The sequence below is a fragment of the Nyctereutes procyonoides genome, unplaced genomic scaffold (genome assembly GCF_905146905.1).
Source record: "Nyctereutes procyonoides isolate TBG_1078 unplaced genomic scaffold, NYPRO_anot_genome, whole genome shotgun sequence".
Classification (NCBI taxonomy): Eukaryota; Metazoa; Chordata; class Mammalia; order Carnivora; family Canidae; genus Nyctereutes; species Nyctereutes procyonoides.
This window is the reverse complement of record NW_026575121.1, coordinates 5020427-5043886: the sequence shown is the minus strand read 5'-3', so window position 1 is coordinate 5043886 and position 23460 is coordinate 5020427. Positions and strand designations below refer to the sequence as shown.

The 23460-nt window shown below is 38.8% G+C and overlaps 1 protein-coding gene across 1 annotated transcript in view; it reads right to left on the bottom strand.

Annotated features, from left to right (window-relative positions):
* CPB2 (carboxypeptidase B2) overlaps positions 1-23460 on the bottom strand; it is a 51869-nt gene that overhangs the window by 7033 nt on the left and 21376 nt on the right. The window contains exons 5-9 of the mRNA XM_055335622.1: positions 21230-21331; positions 18887-18991; positions 10843-10953; positions 7610-7703; positions 2632-2834 (exon numbers count right to left, since the gene is read on the bottom strand). Of these exons, the coding sequence (XP_055191597.1) occupies positions 2632-2834; positions 7610-7703; positions 10843-10953; positions 18887-18991; positions 21230-21331 (615 nt within the window). The remainder of the gene's footprint in view (positions 1-2631; positions 2835-7609; positions 7704-10842; positions 10954-18886; positions 18992-21229; positions 21332-23460) is intronic.

Genomic DNA, 23460 nt, shown 5'->3' with positions numbered 1-23460 from the left:
AAATAATCTTTCATTTCTTCCAAAATAACACCAATAAGGGAACTTTCCTTAGAGGTTTTCCACTGAGAAGAAGAATTGCAAGTATCAAGTATATTTATTCTCTAAATGAGCTATTTTCAGAAAATGCAAATAACCTTATATTTGTCATCATCAGCTGCTAGCACCTAATGTGGCTATAGTTTCTTCTTGTTAGAGAACCAGGACATACAAATCAACACCAAAACAACAAAACAAAAACAAAACAAAATCCAAATCCACAAATAATCTAAATAAAAAATAGGCAGAGGATCTGAATAGACATTTTTCCAAGGAAGGCATACAGACAGCAAATGGATGCATAAAAAGATGCTGACCATCACCAAACATCAGGGAAATGCAAATCAAAATCAAAATAAGATATCACCTTATACCTGTCAGAATGGATATTATCAAAAATACAAGAAATAACATGTTGGCATGGATGTGGACAAAACAAAACTCTTGTGCACAGTTTGATAGGAACACAAATTTGTGAGACCACTACGGAAAATAGTAGGGGGGATTACTCAAAAAATTAAAAATAGATATATCATGTGATCCAGTAATTTAACTACTGGGTATTTACCCAAAGCAAATGAAAAGACTCATTTGAAAAGATAGATGACCCCTATGTTTACTGCAGCATTTACAATAGCCAGGTTATGGAAGCAACTTAAGTACCTGTTGATAGATGAATAGATAAAGAAGATGTGGTATATATATGCAATGAAATATTATTCAGCCATAAAATAGAATGAGATCTTGCCATTTTCAACAAGATGGATGGACCTAGAGGGTACTATGCTAGGTGATATAAGTTAGAGAAAGACAAATATATTATTTCACTTATATGTAGAATCTAAAAAAAAAAAAAGCAAATGAACAAACAAGAATGCAGAATCATAAATACAGATAAGAAACTGGTGGTTGCCCAAGGGGAGGAGTTTGGGAGGATGTATGAAATATGTGAAGGGAATTAAGAGGTATAAACTTCCAATTATAAAATAAATAAATCATGGAATAAATAGCATAGGGAATATAGTCAATAATATTATAATTATGTTATATGGTAATGGATGGTAACTACACTTAGTGGTGAGGGTAATGCATAGAATTGTAGAACCACCATGTTGTACACCTGAAACTAATATAACATTGTATGTCAACGATACTTCAATACCTAAAACAAATAAATAAAAATTAAAAAAATAATAAAAGGAGAGAGAGGGAGTATAAAAGAGAACCAAAACAAAAGGGGTCAGTAAGAAACAAACCACTACATAAAGATAAGATCTCATGCAAGAGTCACATGAACAGAACAGAGAACCCAGAAGTGGACCCTGAACTTTATGGTCAACTAATATACGATAAAGGAGGAAAGACGATCCACTGGAAGAAAGACAGTCTCTTCAATAAATGGTGCTGGGAAAATTGGACATCCACATGCAGAAGAATGAAACTGGACCACTCTCTTGCACCATACACAAAGATAAACTCAAAATAGATGAAAGATCTAAATGTGAGACAAGATTCCATCAAAATCTCAGAGGAGAACTCGGGCAACACCCTTTTTGAACTTGGCCACAGTAACCGGAGAAGGACAAACAGTGTATGTTCTCATTCATTTGGGGAATATGAGTAATAGTGAAAGGGAATATAAGGGAAGGGAGAAGAAATGTGTGAGAAATATCAGAAAGGGAGACAGAACATAAAGACTTCTAACTCTGGGAAATGAACTAGGGGTGGTGGAGGGGGAGGAGGGTGGGGGGTGGGGGTGAATGGGTGACGGGCACTGAGGGGTACACTTGACGGGATGAGCACTGGGTGTTATTCTGTATGTTGGTAAATTGAACACCAATAAAATTAATTTATAAAATTAAAAAAAAAAGAGTCACCATAACCCTTCCATTGTCTGGAAAGCAACTGGGGTAAGAGTTTGGCCGATCCTATCCACAACCCATCAAGCACTCTTGCATCGTTTGCTGTCAACCCAAACACAGAACAGCTGGGACCAAAAAATAGTTAAGGCAAGCAGATTATGTGAGTCCTCTTCAAACTTCCTGTATCATCTACTACATTCCAAAAAAAAAAAAAAAGGTTGGGGGGGCTCTTGCTCCAATCTTGACATTGGAGGTGCTTTTTATAGGACCAGACCCCTGGGGGTTAGAGAGGTCAGTGTGTACGCAATTCCCAATGCCGATATCAAATTGATAAGTGTTGTACCAGGACTTGATCTATGTCAGGCCCTTGTACAAAGCTAGTTATCACGAAGCAGACGGACAATTCCAGAGACTCTTGTCCTTGCTCTTTTGGCTTTCTATGTAGATCAGCTCCATGTGGAATGGTTCAACCCTGATCTTCAAGCAGTGTGTCTGGCATTTTCTTAGGGACCTATCTGCTAGACTAAAGTCCATGTCCACAGGGTACAACCCATTCTTTCCATTCCTTCAGTGAACCCTGACCTAGGATGACTCCCAGTAGAGTAGACCAAAATATAAAGCATCTACCCAACTGTCCTCCAAAGGAGAAATTTTCCCCCACAGTTTTTGATTCTTGACTTAGGTATTATTTTATTTCTTGCAATGCTAATGAAAAAAAATAAGTAACACTTACCAGTTCCTCATGGTCTTTGCTTTTGCTTCTATTATAGGAATATGGAAACACTATGTGCTGGGAGTAGGAATGCATACTGATGTAAGCCTTAATGTGGTTGATGTTTTTTCTCAAGAAATTAGCCATTGCCTTCACTTCCGGTTCTGACTCAGGGTAAGGACCGCAGTAGGTTTCGGAGCATGAGAGACTTGATGCACCTTCCTCTGAAGTGAAATTCATAGAGTGGGATTAGAGGGGATGCGTAAGCTATTGCAATTCGTGATTTCTCTGACAATGCATTCTAAGCATCGTCTATCTATGATGCAACATTTTTTAGAGAAGTGGATTAGATAGAATTCTATAAAGAACATATTTATATTTCTTTTGCAGTAAATATTTATATGCCTCCCTAGCAAACACCCCAAGAGTTGCTGCCTGGAGCAGCCATCTTGCACCCTTTGTGAAAGTGGCTAAGGATGTCTCAGAGATGCCAGCCAGCCCTGCCTCCAAAACTGTGGCTATGTGAGAGAAAGAAACCCAATTTTTTTTTTTAGAAACCCCATTTTCTTAATTCAGAATATAGAAGTCTACCTTCAGTGCTACTTCTAAGTTACTAAATAAAGAGATTCTGGTGAATAAGATGGTGATTTTGGGGGGCCAGAGTAATATTTATTCATCCTTTTGAGAGATTATAGTAAATATCCATCCCTTCATATGGTAGCCTGCCTCCCAACACATCACCTTTCTTCCTTTTAATGCACAGAAATGGAGGACCACGGAGCCACCTCTGACCCCAAACATCATTTCCTCCTGGGAACATTTGATTAATCCTGGACTGGGTCCTTAGCTTGTGTTCTGTCAATCTGAATCCCTCCAATGACAACTTGAAATGAACACGAAGATGCTAGTGTCAGTCTAGCTGCTCAGTAGAACAAAGAAGACAACACCAACAACATGACCAGTTGACACGAACTCTAAGATTTACTCACAATACCTTGTCTAATCCTCATGCAACTCTATGAAGGAAATGCTGCTATTTCAGGAGATGCAAAATGAACATTCTCGGTGGTAATGGTCCTTTACAATAAGAGGCTAAGTGGCGTAGGCATATTGTTAATCACCCAATCACTTGATTCTAATCTTGGCGCTGCTATTTAATAGCTATATGGCCTTAGGTAAAATGTTTTAAACCCAGCTATACCTTGAATTTCTTATCTGCTAAATGGGAAAATTATACATTTAATGAGAACTTAATGAGGATTCCATGAGCTAATGCATATGAAGTACTTTGCGTGGTGCCTTGTATATACTAAGTGTTTAGTGACTGTTGTTTCTCCTCTTTGTCGCCATCACCGTCATCATGTGGATTGGAATAAAAAGAAAAAAAAATCCAGTGTGCTTCACAGTAATAAATGGGGAGAGAATGGACTCACAGAGCACACTGTAGTGCTGAGGCCTAGCTCCAGGCTGTTTCTGAGGCCCGGCTGCATCCTTGTCCTTGGGTTCCATGGGCTACTCCATTATCCTTCCAGGGCCTGCCTGCCTTACTCAAGCTTGCTTGGCTTTCTTCCTTTTGTTTGTAATAGAAACAACCTTAATGTTTGTTAAACACTCTTTTCCCCATGAGAAAATGTTGTGCTAAACATCCAAGGCTTTTCCAAGTACTTCATTTGTATTAATTTTTGACCAATAATGTGATTAGACAAGCCAGTGTTTGGGGTGATGATAAATTTTGGAAATGGATATTGGTGATGGTTTTACATACTGTGAATGTACTTAATGCCTTAATGTATTGAACTGTACACTTAAAAATGGTTACAATGGGGGTGCCTGGGTGGCTCAAGTGGTTAAGCATCTGCCTAAGGCTCAGGTCATGATTCCAGGGTCCTCGGACCCATCCCCACATCGGGCTCCCCGCTCAGCGGGGAGTCAGCTTCTCTCTGTCTCTCTCCCTGCCCTTCCCCCCAAACTCATTCTCTTTCAAATAAATACGTAAAATCTTTTAAAAAATGGTTACAATGACCAATTTTATGTTATATATATTTTTGTGCCATGAAAAATAATGAAAAAACACCATAGTCTCATAGGAAAAGCACTAAAGGATTTTCTACTGTACACTGGTTACAAAAACTTTGTCATTGAACTTAACATTTAGAAAAAGAGAGGATTCATCTCAGGAAGTTTGAGACCAGAAGTCCTCACAAAATGCTACCTGTTACAGACTGACTTCTGTTCCCCCAAAATTCGTATGTTGAAGCCCTCACCCACAATATACTATGCGTGGAGATAGCACCTTTAAGAAAGTAATTAGCTTAAGGAAGTCATAAAGGTAAGACCTCAATGTAATATGGGTGGTGTCCTTTTAAGAAGAGAGAGAGAGAGAGACACTAGGAATGTGCACACAGAGAAAATGCCATGTGAGGACACAGTGAGAAGGTGGCCCTCTGCAAGCCAAGGAGAGAGGCCTCAGGACAAACACGCCCTGCTGGCACTTTCATTTTGGATTTCTAGCCTTCAGATCTGGAAGAAATGAATTTCTCTTGTTGAAGCCACCCAGCTTATGGTCTTTTGCTATGACAGCCTGAGCAGTCTAAGATAACCTCACCCCACTCCCATCTCCAACACACACACACACACACACACACACACCCATGCACGCATATGCACACACAATTCTAATACAAAGAAAGAGGAAAATGAACATGAAATAAACAGGTTTGATATGTCAATTCCTGTTAATAAGTAAGGTGCTCTTTTAGATTCTTAAAAAAAGTATCATAAAGGCATATTCTAGTTGCAGGGACAAGGAAGAGATGAGATTTAATTCTTTCTTACTGGTTTGCTTACTAAAGAAATACTGGGGCCCTGGTCAAAAAAGGAGTCCTTACAATTACTTTTCATTTTATTTGGCACTCTCTTTTGTCTCTATGCTTGCTGCATCTGCTTCTGTCGTTAACTCTTGTGATGGGTAATAATAGGTTGCCATGTCTCAGAGGGGCTTACCATACGTCTTGATGGCAATAACAGAATATATTTGACATGTTGGCCATTCAAATTGGGTAGTATTGACTTCACCATAAAAAATATTAAGTAAAACGGAGCACCAAAAGGGTATGAAGATGAAATAAGATGTTCCAAAAGGGCAGGTATAATAGAAGAGTGATTCTCAGATATAGAAGAATTGGAATAACTTGGGAGTCCGTCAGTGTGGCTTTATATCTACCAGCTTTGCCACTTCCTAGGTCTGTGCTCTTACGCAAGGGATTAGCCTTCTAAGTCTGGGATTGTCCACCCGGGATACATAGATAATGACCCAGGGGGAGACCTATGTAAACAGCTCGGCACTTATGTAACCATCAGATCTATTCAGACCTATTTTATATTTGCTGCTGCTTCTCTGACTCCCTGCCCAATTATCACTTCTATGGCAGTCTTTGGGCCTCAGTGGGCACTTTATTGGACAATCTTAAGAATGGCTCTCACTGAGAAACCACTAGGTGATTCCCTTAATAACAAATGGAGTAAAACTCAGGCAGGATTAACTGCTGTCTCCTCTTCTTGCTTATTATATCTGCAGCTCTTTTAGAAGAACTAATTCATTCTATATTCACTTAATTAATTTCTGGGAACCTTGCATATGCCAGGCATTGCATTAGGTAGTGGATAATGGTCTCTTCCCTAAGTTTTTTTTTATAATATATTTATTTTTTATTGGTGTTCAATTTGCCAACATACAGAATAACACCCAGTGCTCATCCCGTCAAGTGCCCCCCTCAGTGCCCGTCACCCATTCACCCCCACCCCTAAGTTTTTAACCTAGAGGATGAAGAATTAAAGAAATAGGGTAAGTACTCTTGTGAAATTTTTGTATGTACTCTGAGATAATGATGAAATGTTCAAAATCACAAAATTTCCCTTCTTTTTATCTTTTTAAAGGAAATACATACAATCATGTACATAGCATTGTGTAGGGCAACGGGGTGGCTGGAAGCAGATTTTTGTGGCTTCAACACTTGTAATATTTTGTAGTGCCCACAGAGCCACATGTACCCACTTCCAAAAATAAAAATGATTCAGGTTCATAATTAGGTTTAGTTATGTTTTGTAGCTGTTTCTTAAATGTAGTAACCCAGAGGAGGGTGGACCATCACCTACCTCCCTGAGAACAGACAATATCCTTGAATTCCTCAATCAATATTCCCTGAGTACTTTAACTCACTCAAATCAATGAATGATAAATTCCCACAGTGCTAGACATAAGCTTATGATATTCATAAAAGAAAAAAAAACATGTTAAGTAAATAGTGAGAACCAAAGAAAATGTAGAAGGAAACATTTTCCTATGCAATTAAAAAGGAGAGGTACCCACCCCAAATTCTACTTTGATACCCTAATGACAGATGTCATTTGTTCATTGAAGTAGGATTTTTAACAGTCACTTCCTTGTTATTCTAGAGAAGTAGAATTTTAGAATTTTGAAACTAGAAGGTACCCAAAGGAACTGGCCTAATTTCCGTTTTTGTTTTTTGTTTTTCTTGTTTTGTTTTGTTTTGTTGTTTTTTGTTTTGTTTTTTTTTTTTTTTAAGATGAAATGGCAGGGCAGGGATCCCTGGGTGGCGCAGTGATTTAGCGCCTGCCTTTGGCCCAGGGCGCGATCCTGGAGACCCGGGATCGAATCCCACGTCGGGCTCCCGGTGCATGGAGCCTGCTTCTCCCTCTGCCTGTGTCTCTGCCTCTCTCTCTCTCTCCCTCTCTCTCTGTGACTATCGTAAATAAATAAAAATTAAAAAAAAAAAAAGAAATGGCAGGGCAGAGAGGTTAAGGTGAGTTGTTGGGCGCATGCGCAGCACCACATTTAACTAAAGAGTTTATTAAATTATTTTCCTGATTCCTGATTCAGATAGGCTTCCCCTCTAATTACTTTGAATTATGAGCCTCGCTTCATGAATATCCCTTTTTAAATGAATAAACATTGCTAGAAATGAAGCAAATAACCTACCACACCAGTGTTTGGAAGCAAAGTTCCTGTTCAGGTCTGTTCCGATGCAACGATTATTTTCATGATAGGACCGGTTCTTTCTCCACATTCGATTCTAAATAAACAAAATACTGATAACCAGGATGGCCATGTTTGCAGTTCAAGCAGAGACACGACTTCTAAGGCCTACGTGGTCAGGGTTGTGTCTCTCCTGCAAACCCATCACTCCACCTTGTTACTATCTTCACATTCCTTTCTCATGGCCCTTGTTTCTATCCAGGGCTCAATCACGTTCACTCAAAACTATTCCAATCTGAGCCAAACGAAATGGTAATATTTGATTAATTTTGACCTATACCAACAGAAATTTCACTTGGTTCTGCTAGGCTGCTTATTGGTTTTCTTTAATCTTGTTTGCTTTAACTTTAATTCTTTCTGAGAAAAGTAAAATAACTTTGTGTTTAAACTAAAATTAAAACTATGAGTCATGAATTTCAATGTTCTCTTTTGATTGAATTCAACTCTCTCATTTAAAAGCTTCAGGAGGTGGAGCTATGAAGATACCTGTAGCCTGATAATTCCTTTGAGTTCACTGACTCAGTCCTCGTTTGTAAACATAAAGCAAATTCCCCCACTGGGTTCTTGGGGCAAACTGGGAAATTTCATCATGCAAACAGTTGCATAGGCTTTGTTTAAATCCTGGGGTTGGGATGACGCGGCACCTTTTCCCCTGCTCTCATCAACCCTTCTGCCAAGCTTCCCAATCTCCTTCCAACCCCTGATCTGTGGTTTGGTAGCAAAGATTGCCCTGGAGAAATTAGGTTCTCAAACTGCAGGGACTAATTGGTGTGTGAAGATACAAAGGACAGCGAGGAAGTAACAATATCTAAAGGGTGGCTGAGTTCTACTGTGATTCAGGAGAAAGAATAAATTGATCATAAGATCAGTCTATGAATGTGATTACTTATGTATGTATGTATGTATATATGTATGTATGTATGTATGTATGTATGTATGTATTTGAGAGGGGTTGAAGAGAGGCAGAAGCAGAGGGAGAGAGAGAGAGAATCCTGAGCAGACTCCCCGCTGAACATGGAGCCCAACTCTGGGCTTGATCTCATGACCCTGAGATCATGACCTGAGCTGAAATCAAGAGTTGGACACTTAACCAATGGAACTACCCAGGCTCCCCAAATGTAGTCATTTATTGAACACAAATTTGTGTTAGGTACTATGCTAGGGATTTCTCATTTCTTGAGTTCAGGATTTGCCTGCTCCTTCCTACTTTTATTCACAGTGTTCCTTCCACTTAGGATGACTTTTCCAATCAAGCCTCTTTTCCATTCCCATTTCTTCTGCAAAAATTACCTCCTCCGTAAAACAATTTCTGTTTAATCCTCTATGTTCTAATCACTCTGATTACTCTCATTCCCCTTGGTGTTTACATGTGCTGCTCAAGGAGGCTTTTCTGAACTTACATATGCTCAATTATGCTTTATGTGCTCCTCATTAAATTAGAAAGGACTGCACTTATATTGCTTGAATTAATTTCCTGAATCATGAGGTTGATGGGCTAGAAATACCATTGATAATGGTTTCCAGTATAGATGAGATTAACTAGGAAACTTACTCATACTTAGATGCTCATCATTGAATTAAACGGTCCTAAGGCTTAAATTCACATATTAATTAGAATGCAGTTCTATCAGAATGCAAGTGTCGTTAAGATGCTCTTCTAAATTTTGCAGTTTATGATTTTACAAATCAAAATGCTATGCATCCATTCCTAGTAAGAATGGATGGATCTAGGTATCATTATTGATGGCAGCTAATATCACTAAAGGAAATAAAACCAAACAGTATAAAAAACACGGAATCACAATGAAGTAGTCCTGCCCAAAGAGTCAAGCCTGAATTTGGTTTATCCTCTATAATCCAAATGTCAAGTTTTAGAAAATGCAGAGGACAGAGGAATGTTAAATTGCAACATGGCAATGCAATTAGCAAATCTACACAATGAGAAACTTTTCCTTTAATAAATAAATTGCAAAGAAAAAATTGAAAGAGAGAGAGAGAGAGAGAGAGAGATGGCAGGAGAATTTATGGATTAAAATAGAATTAAAAGACATCTAAATGAATCACAAGGGACACCTGGGTGCTTCAGCAGTTGAATGTTTGCCTTTGTCTCAGGTCATGATCCTGGGGTCCTGGGATTGAGTCCTGCATTGGGTTCCCCACAGGGAGCCTGCTTCTCCCTCTGCCTATATTTCTGCCTCTCTGGGTCTTTCATGAATAAATAAATAAAATCATTTTAAAAAGAAGTTATGAAACAATTATACCCTTAAATATCAATTGGATATTTTTATAATGCCAAGTATTATTAATTTTTAGGTATAATTTACTATTTTTTAATAGGTCTCTTTCAGAGATGCATCCTGAAATATTTTTTGATGAAATGATATGGTGTCTGAGATTTACTTCAAAATAATATAATAAGATAGAATTGGTTTGGATATATACATAAGAAAACATTGTCCAGGAGTTGATTATTTTATTTTTTAAAGATTTATTAGTAAGTTTCCTAGTAATAATTTATTAGAGCAAGTAAGTTTCCTAGTAATAATTTATTAGAGAGAGAGTGTGTGTGTACACAGGGAGAGGAGCAGAGGGAAGGAGAGAGTCTTAAGCAGACTCCACATTGAGTGCAGAGCCTGATGCAAGGCTCAATCTCAGGCTCTGAGCTCATTACCTGAGCTGAAACCAAGAATTGTCTCTTTAAGCAACTACACCACCCATGTGCCTCTGGCCATGAGTTGATTATTGATGAAGTTGTGTGATAGGTACAAAGGAGCTTACCGTGCAATTATTTCCATTCATATGTTTCACATTTTCCATAGTAAGAATTTAAAAAATATATATTTTAGGGATCCCTGGGTGGCGCAGCGGTTTGGTGCCTGCCTTTGGCCCAGGGCGCGATCCTGGAGACCCGGGATCGAATCCCACATTGGGCTCCCGGTGCATGGAGCCTGCTTCTCCCTCTGCCTATGTCTCTGCCTCTCTCTCTCTCTCTCTCTCTCTCTCTCTCTCTGTGACTATCATAAATAAAAAATAAATAAATAAAAATAAATAAATAAATATATATATATATTTTAAACAAAAGCATTATGCCAAGATCCAAGAGTCTGTGAATATTTCAGCCTGTGTATCCTGTATCCCCAAATAGGGCATATTTCATTTTCTTTGTCCTTACCTACCTTTTTCCACGTGAAGTCATAACCATCCACATTAACTAGTGGCATCACATAGAAATCCACGTGCCTCAGAAGATTGGTGTACAGCATTTCTTGCCCATGTAATTGAGTTACCTGCAAATTAAACCAAGTATGTTTAATAATACCTCTTTTAATTCCTTCTAAACTTAGTCTGTTTCTTTTATATATTTTAGTTTTTTAAAAAAGAGTCATTTGGAATGTTTAGATTTGTGTATTTAACTTTCAGGAAGAGTATTAACTCCTTGAAAAGTCTAAATTTAGGGCATTATGCTACGCTGCCAAGTGGTGGCAAATGTCTTGGACATGGAAAAAAAGGTCTGATTATGTAATGGAGGCAGAAAATAGAACCATATATTTTCTAAAGTTTTCTTCAAGAAGCAAAAGAACTCTTTATTAAAGTAATACAGCTCATTTCAGAGATTTAAGGAAACAAGACCTAGATATAATCCCACTCCTTTTTCATTTATCCATATTGATCAGAGTTTCAAGTAACCTTGTCCTATGCTCAGATACAACTAGATAGTTTCTACATTGTCCTGATAATGTGGGGAGCTAAATTTTTAATGTTAATTCTTTCAACAAATCTATGAAACATACAACTGAACCCTCACTCACTTCTTCTGTTTGGAGTCCTGCTTTTTGGACCAGAAATTCCAGAGCTAATGGGGATCATTTGTCAGAGTCCAACAAGAATTTCTTGTGGACCCCAACAAGGGGCTCAAACTCACAACCTTGAGATTGAGACCTGAGCTGATATGTAGAGTTGTATGCTGAAGTGAGTCACCCAAGTGTTCCTTTTTTCCCCTTTTTTTTCAACAACTTTATTAAGATATAATTCACATAAAAGGAAACTCACCATTTTAAAATGTATATTTCAGTGATTTTAAAAAAATTTTCACAGAATTTTGCAACCATCACTACTATCTGACTTCAAAACATCTCCATCAGCCCCCCGCCTAAAAAAATCCTTACCCATTAGGAGTTATTCCTCTTCCACATATCCCCACACTCAGCCCTGACAATCGCTCATTAACTTTCTGTCTCTGGGGATTTATGCATTCTAGATATTTCATATAAATGGAATAGAGAAATATGTAGCCATTTGCATCTGGCTTCTGTTACTTAGCATAATGTTTGCAAGATTCATCCATTTTGTAGTATTAGTCACTACTTCATTCCTTTTCATTGGTGAATGATACTCCATTATAAGGATATACCACATTATTCTACTCATAAACTGATGGGCATGTTTTTTTTTTAAGATTTTATTTATTCATTCATGAGAGACACAGAGAGAGGAAGAGACATAGGCAGAGGGAGAAGCAAGTTCCACGCAGGGAGCCCGACTTGGGACTGGATCCCGGGTTCCCGGGATCATGCCCTGGACTAAAGGTGGCACTAAACTGCTGAGCCATCCAGGCTGCCTGATGGGCATGCTTTTTGACAATTATGAATAATGATGCCTTGAACATTTGTAAACTAACGTATCTACTTCTCTTGGCTGTATACCTAGTAGTGGAATTGCTGAGTCATATGGTAATTCTATGCTTAACCTTTCAAGGAATTGCCAAACTGTAAAATAATGGGTGAACTATTTTAAGTCCCAACAGGAATGGATGAGGGTTCCAATTTTTTTTCACATCCTTACCAACATTTGTTACTATCCTTTTTAAATTTTAGCTATCCTAAAAATAAAATAAAATATAAACAGAAAAAAAAATTTAGCTATCCTGGTTGGTCTGAAGTGGTATCTCATTATGGTTTTGATTTGCATTTCCCTAATGACTGGTGATGTTGAACATCTTTTCATATGCTTATAAGACATTCATATATCTTCTCCGGAGAGTTGTCTCTTCAGATACTTTGCCCAATTCAAAACTGGATTATTTGTCGGTTTACTGTTTATTTGTAAAATTTCTTTAAATATTTTGGATAAAAGTTTATTATATATATTTTCCCCCATTCTGTGCATTGTCTTTTCATGTTCTTGATGACATCCTTTGTAAAGCACTAAGCTTTGTAATTTTGGTAAAGCTCTATTTATCTCTTTTTCTTTTGTTGCTTGTGCTTTTGGCATCATATCTAACAAATAATTACCCAATCTAGAGTCACAAAGATCTATTACTTCTAAGCTTTCTTCTGAGAATTTTATAATTTTAGCTTTTAAATTTAGGGAATTGGTGATCTGAAGAGCAATAGCAGGATAAAACCAGGACCTCAGTGGAGAGGCTTCGGAGAAGGAAAGACAGAGGGAAATTGTGCATTAAGGAGGTTTTTCAATGCCTATCTATAAGAGGAGATGTGAATCCAAAATGGAGGGTGACTTGAGCAGATCAGCTAGCTAGTATTATAGCCTCCTCGGGACTTTGGGTATTTACTTGATTGGCTAAGGGTAAGATTGGGTTGTATTTGGTAGTTGGGCAAACCTGTGCTCTTTTCCAGGCATTGTGTGGATTAAGGGCAGAGTTACACAGATATAAAGAAATCTAAGAAATGTTCTCAGTTAACCTTGTGAATAATGTTATTACTCATTAAGACATTTTCAGATTAGATATTTATCCAGCCATTTATACTTCAAAAACATATAATCTAGATATATAATCATGTCATTGAAGTAATACAACCTCTAAGATTCTATAAGTCTTATAATTCTGACTTGGTATATCACCTGTGTTTAAAGACATGATTTTTTTTAAAATAACATTTTCAACCAAAACTAAACATGCTTATGAATCTAATAATTCTTTACTGTTAATTTGTAATTTGTGTACGATGGGGCTCTCCAAGCATGTATTATCCAATGAGTTTTCATGGTATTTTATAAATATATTTACAGTCATGGTTTTGTATCTAGTCAATGAATCACTCTTAATGAGGTAGTTGGCTGAAGAAATTATGCCTGACACACAAATGACAGCAAATAAATATTTGTTGAAGGAATGATTTACCAACAAGTAACATAGTTGAATTGTCCAAATATAAAAACTATGTAAGTATAAAAACAAGAGAGAAAAGATGAGAATAGAAGGTTCAGAAGCCTACACAAGAGTGAGAGATTAGGGGATGGGAGATAAAGGCTTGTCTGATTCCTATCAGCTTTACCTATGGCATATAATTACTCACCAATGTTTTCCTGGAATACACCAAAGCTTTGTTTTTATAATGACCCTAAACAACAACAACAACAACAATACCTGCCAACAAATTAACCAGTAGCCATTTGACAGAATAAATTAGTACAAAAAGGCATATAAGATGCTATGAATGGAAAAATTTTAAAATAAACCATCACTGCCACTACCACTAGAAATACAGCAAAGAAGGTGTGGTGTATATATATTCAATGGAATACTATTCAGCCATCAAAAATGAAATAGTATCATTTGCAATGATGTGGATGGAACTAAAGGATATTATGCTAGATGAAATAAATCAGAGAAAGATAATTATCACATGATCTCACTCATATGTGGAATTTAAGAAACAAAACAGGATCATAAGGGAAGAGAAGAAAAAAAAACAAGATGAAATCAGAGAGGGAGACAAACCATAAAAGACTCTTAATCATAGGAAATAAACTGAAAGTCACTGGAGGGGAAGCAGGGAGATGGGGTAACTGGGTGATGGACATTAAGGAGAGCACGTGATATAATGAGTACCGGGTATTTTGTAAGACTCATAAATCACTGACCTCCACCTCTGAAACCAATGGTCCATTATATGTTAAATAATTGAATTTTAAAATTATTTAAAATTAAGAAAATAAATAAAAGTAAGTAAAAAATTAATTTAAAAAAAAAGAAACACAGCAAAGAGCTGTAAGTCCCAGTTTTTCTACAATGACAATAAAGCATTTAGCACAATGCTAGGTACTCTTTGGCCCCGAGTTGTATTTGAGTCTAAAGTTGAAGCATTAATTTAAAATTTAAAAATAACAAGAGGATGCTGAATGCTGGTTCTGTGGAACAAACAGTATACTGAGCTATGGGAAACAACAACAAAAACTGATTTTAGAGATGTTTTTGTCCCTAATAAGCTGATAAAAGTGTTAAGTTGGAAAGGAAAGAGCAATAATCCAGTGTTCTAAGTATGATAATAAAATCAGGATATACAACATAGCTCAGAAGAAGGACAGTTAATTCTGTGAGGTGTTTGAGGTTAGAACTCCTGAAGGGGACAAGACCATTCGAGAAAAAGGGGGAATGGATGATGAAGAGGTATGGGGAATGACAGAAGTAGAAGGAGAGGAAATTAAGAAGTCAGATTGTTAAGTGGTTCCTTTTATCATTTCTGGTCACCGTCCTTGGCCATGTTCTGGATCTAGAGGTCAGGGAGAGAATTACTTTTGAGATCTAGAGGATGGCCATGGAGGAAATTTACTAAAATAGAGTTGAGGTTAGGTTTAGTGATGTAGAGTTCAACTTGCTGAGATGATTCTTTGGATAGATCTCACTTACGGACTTAGAATTCACCCAGGATAGTGGCAAGCATTGGAAAAGAAGAAAGAACCATGAGCCAGGTTCTAAGGAATTATCTGGAGGCCGTTAGAGGACAGTAAAAAGAAAACAAAGGTAGCTCAACTGGTTCACTTCAGGAATTTGGAGAAAAAGGCAACAGCAGTACAGGTTTCCCACGCTGTCCAAAAGTAGAGCGGCCTATGAGACTTTTCCAGAAGCCAAAACAGCTTAAAGTGAAAAGTGCCCCCCACTTTCCAAACACTTTCACATTGGTACCTGTTTTTGCTAATTGAAAGAAACCTGAAGGGCATTTTTTTGCTTTTATGAAGAAAGCCATTCCCATATGAATGGAGGGCTTTCATCAAAGTGAAGTGACATATTGCAAACTTTTGGAAAGCAGGGGAAACCTGTATTAGGACAGGGGAACATTGATCCCCAGCTTGGATCCCTTGGCAGCTCCTCTCTTTGACAGAGGTTCTTTGAAGCAGTGTCCTTCACAAGCCACATGTCAGCTAAGGTGAGGGCACCAGAAGGAGCTCTATGGAGGCCCTGAGGTTGCAGATGCCAACTTTGTGTGCAGCTACACGAAAGTTCTCCAGGTCAGAGGTTCAGAGGGAGGTTAGCACTGAGAAAAAGCCAGTTGGCCGGCCAAGTACTGAGCAAGGTGCGATGCCCAACACATGTTCCTTGGGCTTCTATGATGTGCTAGATGCTGAGTTTGGTCCTAGTGATGCAGTCATGCAAAAGCCAGCCTCGGCCCCTGCCTTTGCAGAAGTAGAAGGGATCTAAAATTGGCCTCATAGGAAGAAATGACTGGCTTCAGGCTCCCCAATGTGTAGAGAAATGGGTTTCCCTAAGCTGAGACTGCATCATATTGACTTGGAGAAGAGAGTGAGAGACTGTGATGTACATATATATTGGTCTCTGCCCTCCACCCACTCTGGTTCCTGGCACAGATCTTGTAATTTCCTAAATGATAAGAGCAATAAGGACATCTTTGTTCCAGTGTTTGGTCTTTGTCCTCGGTTCCTGACACAGAACTTTTAAATCCTTTGGAATTTCCTGAGTGAGAGCAGTGTCTTTTGTTCTAATGAGATGATTCCTGGTGGGGTCCTGGAAGGAGGCTGGTCAACAGAAAGACCAAGCCAGGAACTTTGAGCTTTCAATTCCAACCCTATCCTCCAGGAAGGGGAGAGGGATTAAAAATTGAGTTAATGATCCATCATACCTACATGATGCAGCCTCTTTTAAAAATATCAAAAGTATGAGGTTCGAGGAGCTTCCAGGTTAGTGAACATGTGGACGTGCTGGGAGAGTGGCTCATCTGGAGAGGACAGGGAAGCTCTGTGGCCCTTCCCATATGCCTTGCCCTATGTATTTCTTCCACGTAGATGTTCATCTATATCCTTTATCATACCCTTTCAATAAGAAACTGGTAAAAAGTAAGTAAACTGTTTCCTCTGAGTTCTTTGAGCTGCTCTAGCAAATTAATCAAACCTAAGGAGGAGGTCGTGGGAAACTTTGATTTGTAGCTGATCGGTCAACACCACAGATAACAGCCTGGACTTTGAACTGGTATCTGAAATAATAAGGGAATAGTCTTGTGGGACTGAGCCCTTGCCCAACGGCATCTGACTCATTCTCCAGGTAGATAGTGTCAGAATTGAATCAAATTGTAGGACACACAGCTGGCGTCACAGAATTGCGTGGTATGGGGAATGACCCCATGTATTGGTGTCAGAAGTGTTGTGCTTCTGGTCGTTGTACAAGAAGAAAGGAGAAACACAGGAATGGTGTAGATTTTCTTTATAGGGACTTAAAAGCTAAGACTTCTTATCTGGGTTCTTTTTAAATATAAAATCTATGCACGCAAAAATTTTAAATATTTTATTTTTCCTACTACAGTTGTTTGAGTTGTTAGGAAAGTCAGACGATCTGGATTAGTTTTAGGCAGGCAAGGATGGATTCTCACAAATGTTCATCAAAAGGAGTTGATTGACTGTGTTGCTTTGGGCTACAAAAACCAGATAAACGTTGTTGGGGCGGGAACCCTGGGTGGCGCAGCAGTTTAGCACCTGCCTTTGGTCCAGGGCATGGTCCTGGAGACCTGGGATCGAGTCCCACGTCAGGCTCCCTGCATGGAGCCTGCTTCTCCCTCTGCCTGTGTCTCTGCCTCTCTCTCTCTCTGTCTCTCATGAATAAATAAATAAAATGAATATTAAAAAAAAAAACGTTGTTGGGGCAAAATACTTGACGGTAAGTTTTTTGAGCTGTATCTTGTTTCCCATGGTATCCCCAGAGTCTGGAAACTCCTAGACAATTTATAAATATTTGTGGAATAGATCATTTAATCTTGTAAAGAAAGGTTCGGCAAGTGGAAAGGGTAGAGGACGGCATGTGTTGTAGGAGAGAAGAAGTGTCAATTTGAGAAGGATGTCAAGTAAGGATGACTTCAATATGAATTAGAGTCAATACGAATTAGAGTTTCTTTCTGGCTCTTTCCAGGGTCAGTGATGGAATGAAAAAGAAGAGTTCTTTCTTGCCCACTTTTCACCTTTCTTCTTCCACTAACTGGTGATCCATTCACTGCCTAAAATGAATAAAATGAATAAAACTCCCCAGCTTGGGGAAGGATTATTAAATGGTGGGGCTATGTTAAGGATCTAGTCAGTTGAGAGCTATCCTCATTTGGTCGAGGTGGTACCCATGGGTGGCTGGGAACTTTGCAGAAGACTAGGGGTGCTATAGCTCCCATCAGGGAGGCAGAGAAGATGGCTAGGCAGGGGAAGGTAGAGATGTTGTATTTGATAAGACCCAGTGGAGACAGAAATGTTTTTACCTTTGATGTGGCTATCTTTAATTTATTTTATTTTATTATTTTTTTCTTTAATTTTTTAAAACAACTCTATTTGTATACCTGTGACTACAGTGACAAGAACCATCGTAAGAAGGACACATATTTTAAGTTAGTCTTCCAGTGGCAAAGACTCTGTATAAATCAATAGAAAGGACATTTATCCCCATTATATGGGAACTGAAGCATAATTTTTATGCTTTCAATTATTATAGAGGTTTATGGTCATTATCATTTTTATGCCATACTCTTTGTCTTATGTATGGATTTTTTGCTGCCAGGGGCTTCTTCAGGGCAAAATCCCCTATTATAACATGAGAGAAAATATGATCTGCTCTGTAATGTTGTACTTCATGTTCAATGCCCAAGGGCAGTATATCGCTCTTAGTAAACATACTACAATTGCAAAATATTTCTTGATTATTTTTCCAGCGTTTGACCTTAGACAGAAATGTAGGAAGGAAAAGGTGAGCAATCTTTAGAGCAATTTAAATGCTTGAAGTTATGGTTCTCAAACTTCATATGCACAGAAGTCTCCTGGGCAATTTGTGAACATTGTAGATTACCAAACCTCGCCACCAGAGAGTTTAAGTTGAGAATTCTAGGATATCGCGACCTGGGAAAATGCATTTAATAAACAGTCCAGCTGATTCTGCACATGTTGTCTTAGGCCACACATTGGGAAACTCTGGCTTAAGAGAATGTAAATACTCACATGGCCTATGAACCATAAGCAGAAAGCAGGGGAGATCCATTCTCTGGCATGGATTCCACAGTCAATCCATATGGCATTTTTGGCTCTTTGTTCTTTTCTAGAAACCTGTCCAAGGAAAACCAACAACAATAACAAGAAGTTTCAGGATAATAACTTCCGTGTATATAGTGCTTATATTTAATGCTTTCAACAAATCTGTAAAATACATACTATTCTCTGCATTCCTTTGAGGGTTTTCAAGGGACATTATAAGCTGGTAAGATTAAAAGATACTAGTTAAGGTCACATAACTGATGAGAGTCAGGACTGAGGTTTGCAAGCAGTTTTGATTTAATGCCCTCTTGTTCCTCCACAATTACCTAGTCCTACCAGAGCTGCATGTGGAAGTACAGAAATAAAGGCCAGAGCACTAGTATTTCAGGCTGTATCTTGACACTTTTGTGAGATAAATAGGTATATGTAGCGTGGACAGCTTTCTGCAGGAGACCAGAACAAAGACAGGTTTTGGAAAGGGAAGGCAGTGGTGTCAGAGATAAACTTGGATTCCCTCACCATTTTCCCCAGGGTGCATACGTCTTATGTTTAGACTCTTTCCCCATTTCACACAAAAAGAAGCACACATCTCAGTTCACACAAACTTATTACCACCAGGTCCAGGGACAGAGGCCTTGTTCTGATTCATGATATGGGGAGCTAGTGCAAGCTGCCAATTCTGGAATAAGAACTCCCAATCTGTCCTCAGTGATAGACTTTGGTACCTTCAGAAGTGTTTGCAAAAACACTTCCAAACAAAATGAGTCATGGTTCCTTTTAAAAATTAGTTTTGAAACAATTAGGGTACGGAAGGGAGGAAGAAGAGTATTATAAAATTAAGCAAATATGTGGAGTTGAAAGTCCAAAATAAGAAAAAAAAAGAGAATTAAATTTTTATTGCCATTCTCCAGCACTCGGGAGGTTCGTTCTAAACTAACCTGGAGCTAGTGATAATCCAGTAAGAAAGCAAGGGGGAAAGTCAAAGGGCATTGGCTTCAAAGAGTGAAACAGCACCCAGAATGAGAACTAGCTGGTTGATTTAACCTACTCAATGTAAAAGAAAATCTTGAGCTGTTTGGACTAGTCTCCTGACTCAACTTTCTAACAGTGCCAAGCAAACTCTCTCAGTATTGGTCCTGATGCTGGAAAGATAAAGGAATCCCAGAGACTCCCGTTGTGTACACATCCTTTGTCAAGTAAGACTGGGGCTAAGGTACGCAGGAAGCATGATCTTCCAATGTGTAAATCTGGGTCCTGGAAACACAGGTTGTAAAGAGTGCACACAATATGGCTGAAAGCAAAGGTCATGGGCAGGTAGACCACAACTGCATAGATCCAACTTGATGGACCAACTCAGCTGTCAAGAGGACCTGAAGTTTCATACGTCTAGCTTGAGTTTGCATGGCAGGTTCTTGTCAAAACAGATGAAAATCCAGAAACCCTAACTCGAAATCTTACCTTTGGATGACTAAGGAGGTTCTCCTCTCACAATTTAGATAGATAATGTTGGGAAACTATATGTAAATTAAGTGTTATTACATCAAATGTATTTTTCTGACACTTTTTTTTTTAGAACTTCTTAATTATTTTTTTGGTGGACGTGGGGAGCAGAGGAAACTGCTTAGAAAAAGAAATGTAGAATTAGAAATTAACAGCAGGAATTAGTATGGTTTCATGGCTCCCAAAAATTCTTTGGCCATATTCACTGACCTTTACTAATGTCAATTTATTCAACTAAAAGTAAATAACCAAATGGATAGGGATTGGAGCAGAAGCTATCGTATCAGCCCTACTGCCAAGCTCCCAACATTGCCCTGGTTCCTATCCTTCCCTGGGTTTGGTTATTATTTCTTTCATTCCAAAAACTACATCAGTGTCAGTGTTTGTCTAACAACAGATTCCTATCTGTTTTTTCCCCTCTAGGTAAGCCAGTCAGAGGTGGTGGTGGTGATAGTAAATAAAGTCCTTATTCCACTTAATGTGGAAAAATAATCCAGACAACTCCCCTCCTTTTATGAAGGTAGCCACTGAACCCAGGAAGGTTAAATGGCTTATCTACGTCACAAAAACAGAGACAGAGTAGAGTCTAAAAATAGGGTTTTCACTTTTGTACCAATGCTGCATTAGTAAGGGAAAGAATGTAAAGGTAAAAACCAATCCCCAAATAGCTGGATATTGAAATTGAGGAACACTTGTAATACAAATATTTCCATAGCTCAAAGAAAAAAAAATCCAAGTTATAATAAACATCAGGAAAGAATTAACACGTTCTCCAAGGTTGAGAGATCAACGAGTCTCCCCACAACACACCTTTAAAACATAAAGTGGGTACTTCTCGTATGAGGATCCAATGTGGATTTTTTCAACCATCTCAGGATAGTTCTCAGATATAATTTCCATCCAAGTGTAGATCTATCACAACAGAAACCAGAAGTCAGTCACAGAGCAAGTTCAAGGCATTTCCCTGGCCAAAGGAAGCAGACAACTTCTTCAAGGCAAGGCGATCCCTTTAAAAGTTTTGTATAGGGATCCCTGGGTGGTGTACCGGTTTGGCGCCTGCCTTTGGCCCAGGGCGCGATCCTGGAGACCCGGGATCGAATCCCACGTCGGGCTCCTGGTGCATGGAGCCTGCTTCTCCCTCTGCCTATGTCTCTGCCTCTCTCTCTCTGTGTGTGACTATCATAAAAATAAATAAATAAAAAATAAAAGTTTTGTATAAAGAAAGAATGAGGAACCAAAGCCTTTGGGCCTATTTAGGAAAATCAATACAATTAAGGTTTTCAAAACATCAAGGTTTAAAGAGAGAGTAGAAAAGGACTAAGAAACTTATGGCAAAGTAGGAAAAGTTAATCTTTAAAGTAGATCTCCAGAAAGTTATTTTTAAAGGCTTTTACATTGAAACCCTGCCTCTGTGTGTGATATCCTCTTTACCATTCATTTGTGAGTTCACATTTCTATGGGACTTTTTTAAAAAAATATTCACTTTTCAAGGGTAACCTGAGGTAGTCCTGGGCGCTCTCTCTGTACAGGATAAATAGCAGTGCCATTGTTTCCCACTAGAGACCTGTGTACTCACAACAAGATGTGCAAAATGACAGGAGGCAAGGGTGAAGACAATCTGGAGGAAAAATATTCTCTTTCTCTGAGAAGCTTGTTTCAGAAACTTTCTCTTGGCTGGAAGTCTAGTGGTACTGGTAATTGTCAAGATGACAGTGGAAGGAAAAAATAAAACCTCCTGGCCCTGATTTTGAATAAAACCCACTTCAAAGCAGGGTTTGGATGTTGGAATTCAGTCATGTTTTAATGGAGACCAACTTCTCAAGGGCCATACTTGTATTTTTATACCTTCTGAAATGGGAATGACCAACCCTTGCCCTTATCTCTAGGATCTTACCAAGAGGTAATTTCAGACTGCAATCCCAGCTGATGGGAACTGCCACACCATTTGCCTATGGATCCTCTTAGAGTAATATAACTAGGGTGAGTGGTTGTCTGGTGCTGGGAATTAAGAAGCTCTTGGAAGGCCTACCTGTCACCCAATACCGATGCTGTCTGTGTCTGAGGTATTGGGCATCTAACCATCAGAGATTTCCTCAATGGGTCTCTGTTTATCATGCTACTCTTCTAAGGCATGAGTACATCTGAGGGATCTACTACAAGAAACCACTCTGTGTCACAGCATTCATGGTTGAGTAGATTTCCTCCAACCAGGGAGGTGGCATTGGATGAAGGCAGCTTTACCGAAACCTTGATTCATTTCACAATCTAATCTGGTGTAATGAAGGTGACATCCTTTGAATAACTTGCTTCTTTTGCTATTTGTTTTAAGCAGTATTTTTTTGCCATTTGTTTTTCTTTCCACAGTAGATTAAGGTGTCCTAGTGAGAATCAATGACAAAAGAACACCTCTTGCCCACCAGGGGACCTTGTGGTGGGGGCTGAAGGAGAGATCAATGCTGAAGGGGAAGGAAGGCCTTGGAATTTCCTGAGAGCAAGATGGCCACAGTTCCTATGAACCCTAAAGGATTGAGGATAGGAGGGAAGAGAGGTCCAAAATGTGTTCTTCCATGTCATTGTTATGAACTGAATTGTGTTCCCCTCCAAATTCAAGGATTGAAGCTCTAACCTCCTGTAGCTTAGAATGTGACTATCTTGGGACTATCTTGGGAGACGGGGCCTTTAAAGAGGTAATTAAGTTACAATGAGGCTGTTACCGTTGGCCCTAATCCAAACTTACTGGTGTCCTCATAAGAAGTGGAGACTAGAACATTAACACACAGAGAAAAACCAGGGACGTGTATACAGAGAGAAGGGAATGTGAGGACACAGTGAGAAGACAGGCATCTGCAAGTCAAGGAAAGACTCCTCAGGAGAAACCAACCCTGCTGACAACTTGATTGTGCACCTTCAGCCTCCAGAGCTGTGAGAGAATAGATTTCTGTGGTCTAAATTACCCAGCCTGTGGCACTTTGTTAGGGCAGACTAATACAGCCATGGCCTTTCCTTCACCCTCCTTCTCACCCCCCACCCCCCATATCTTC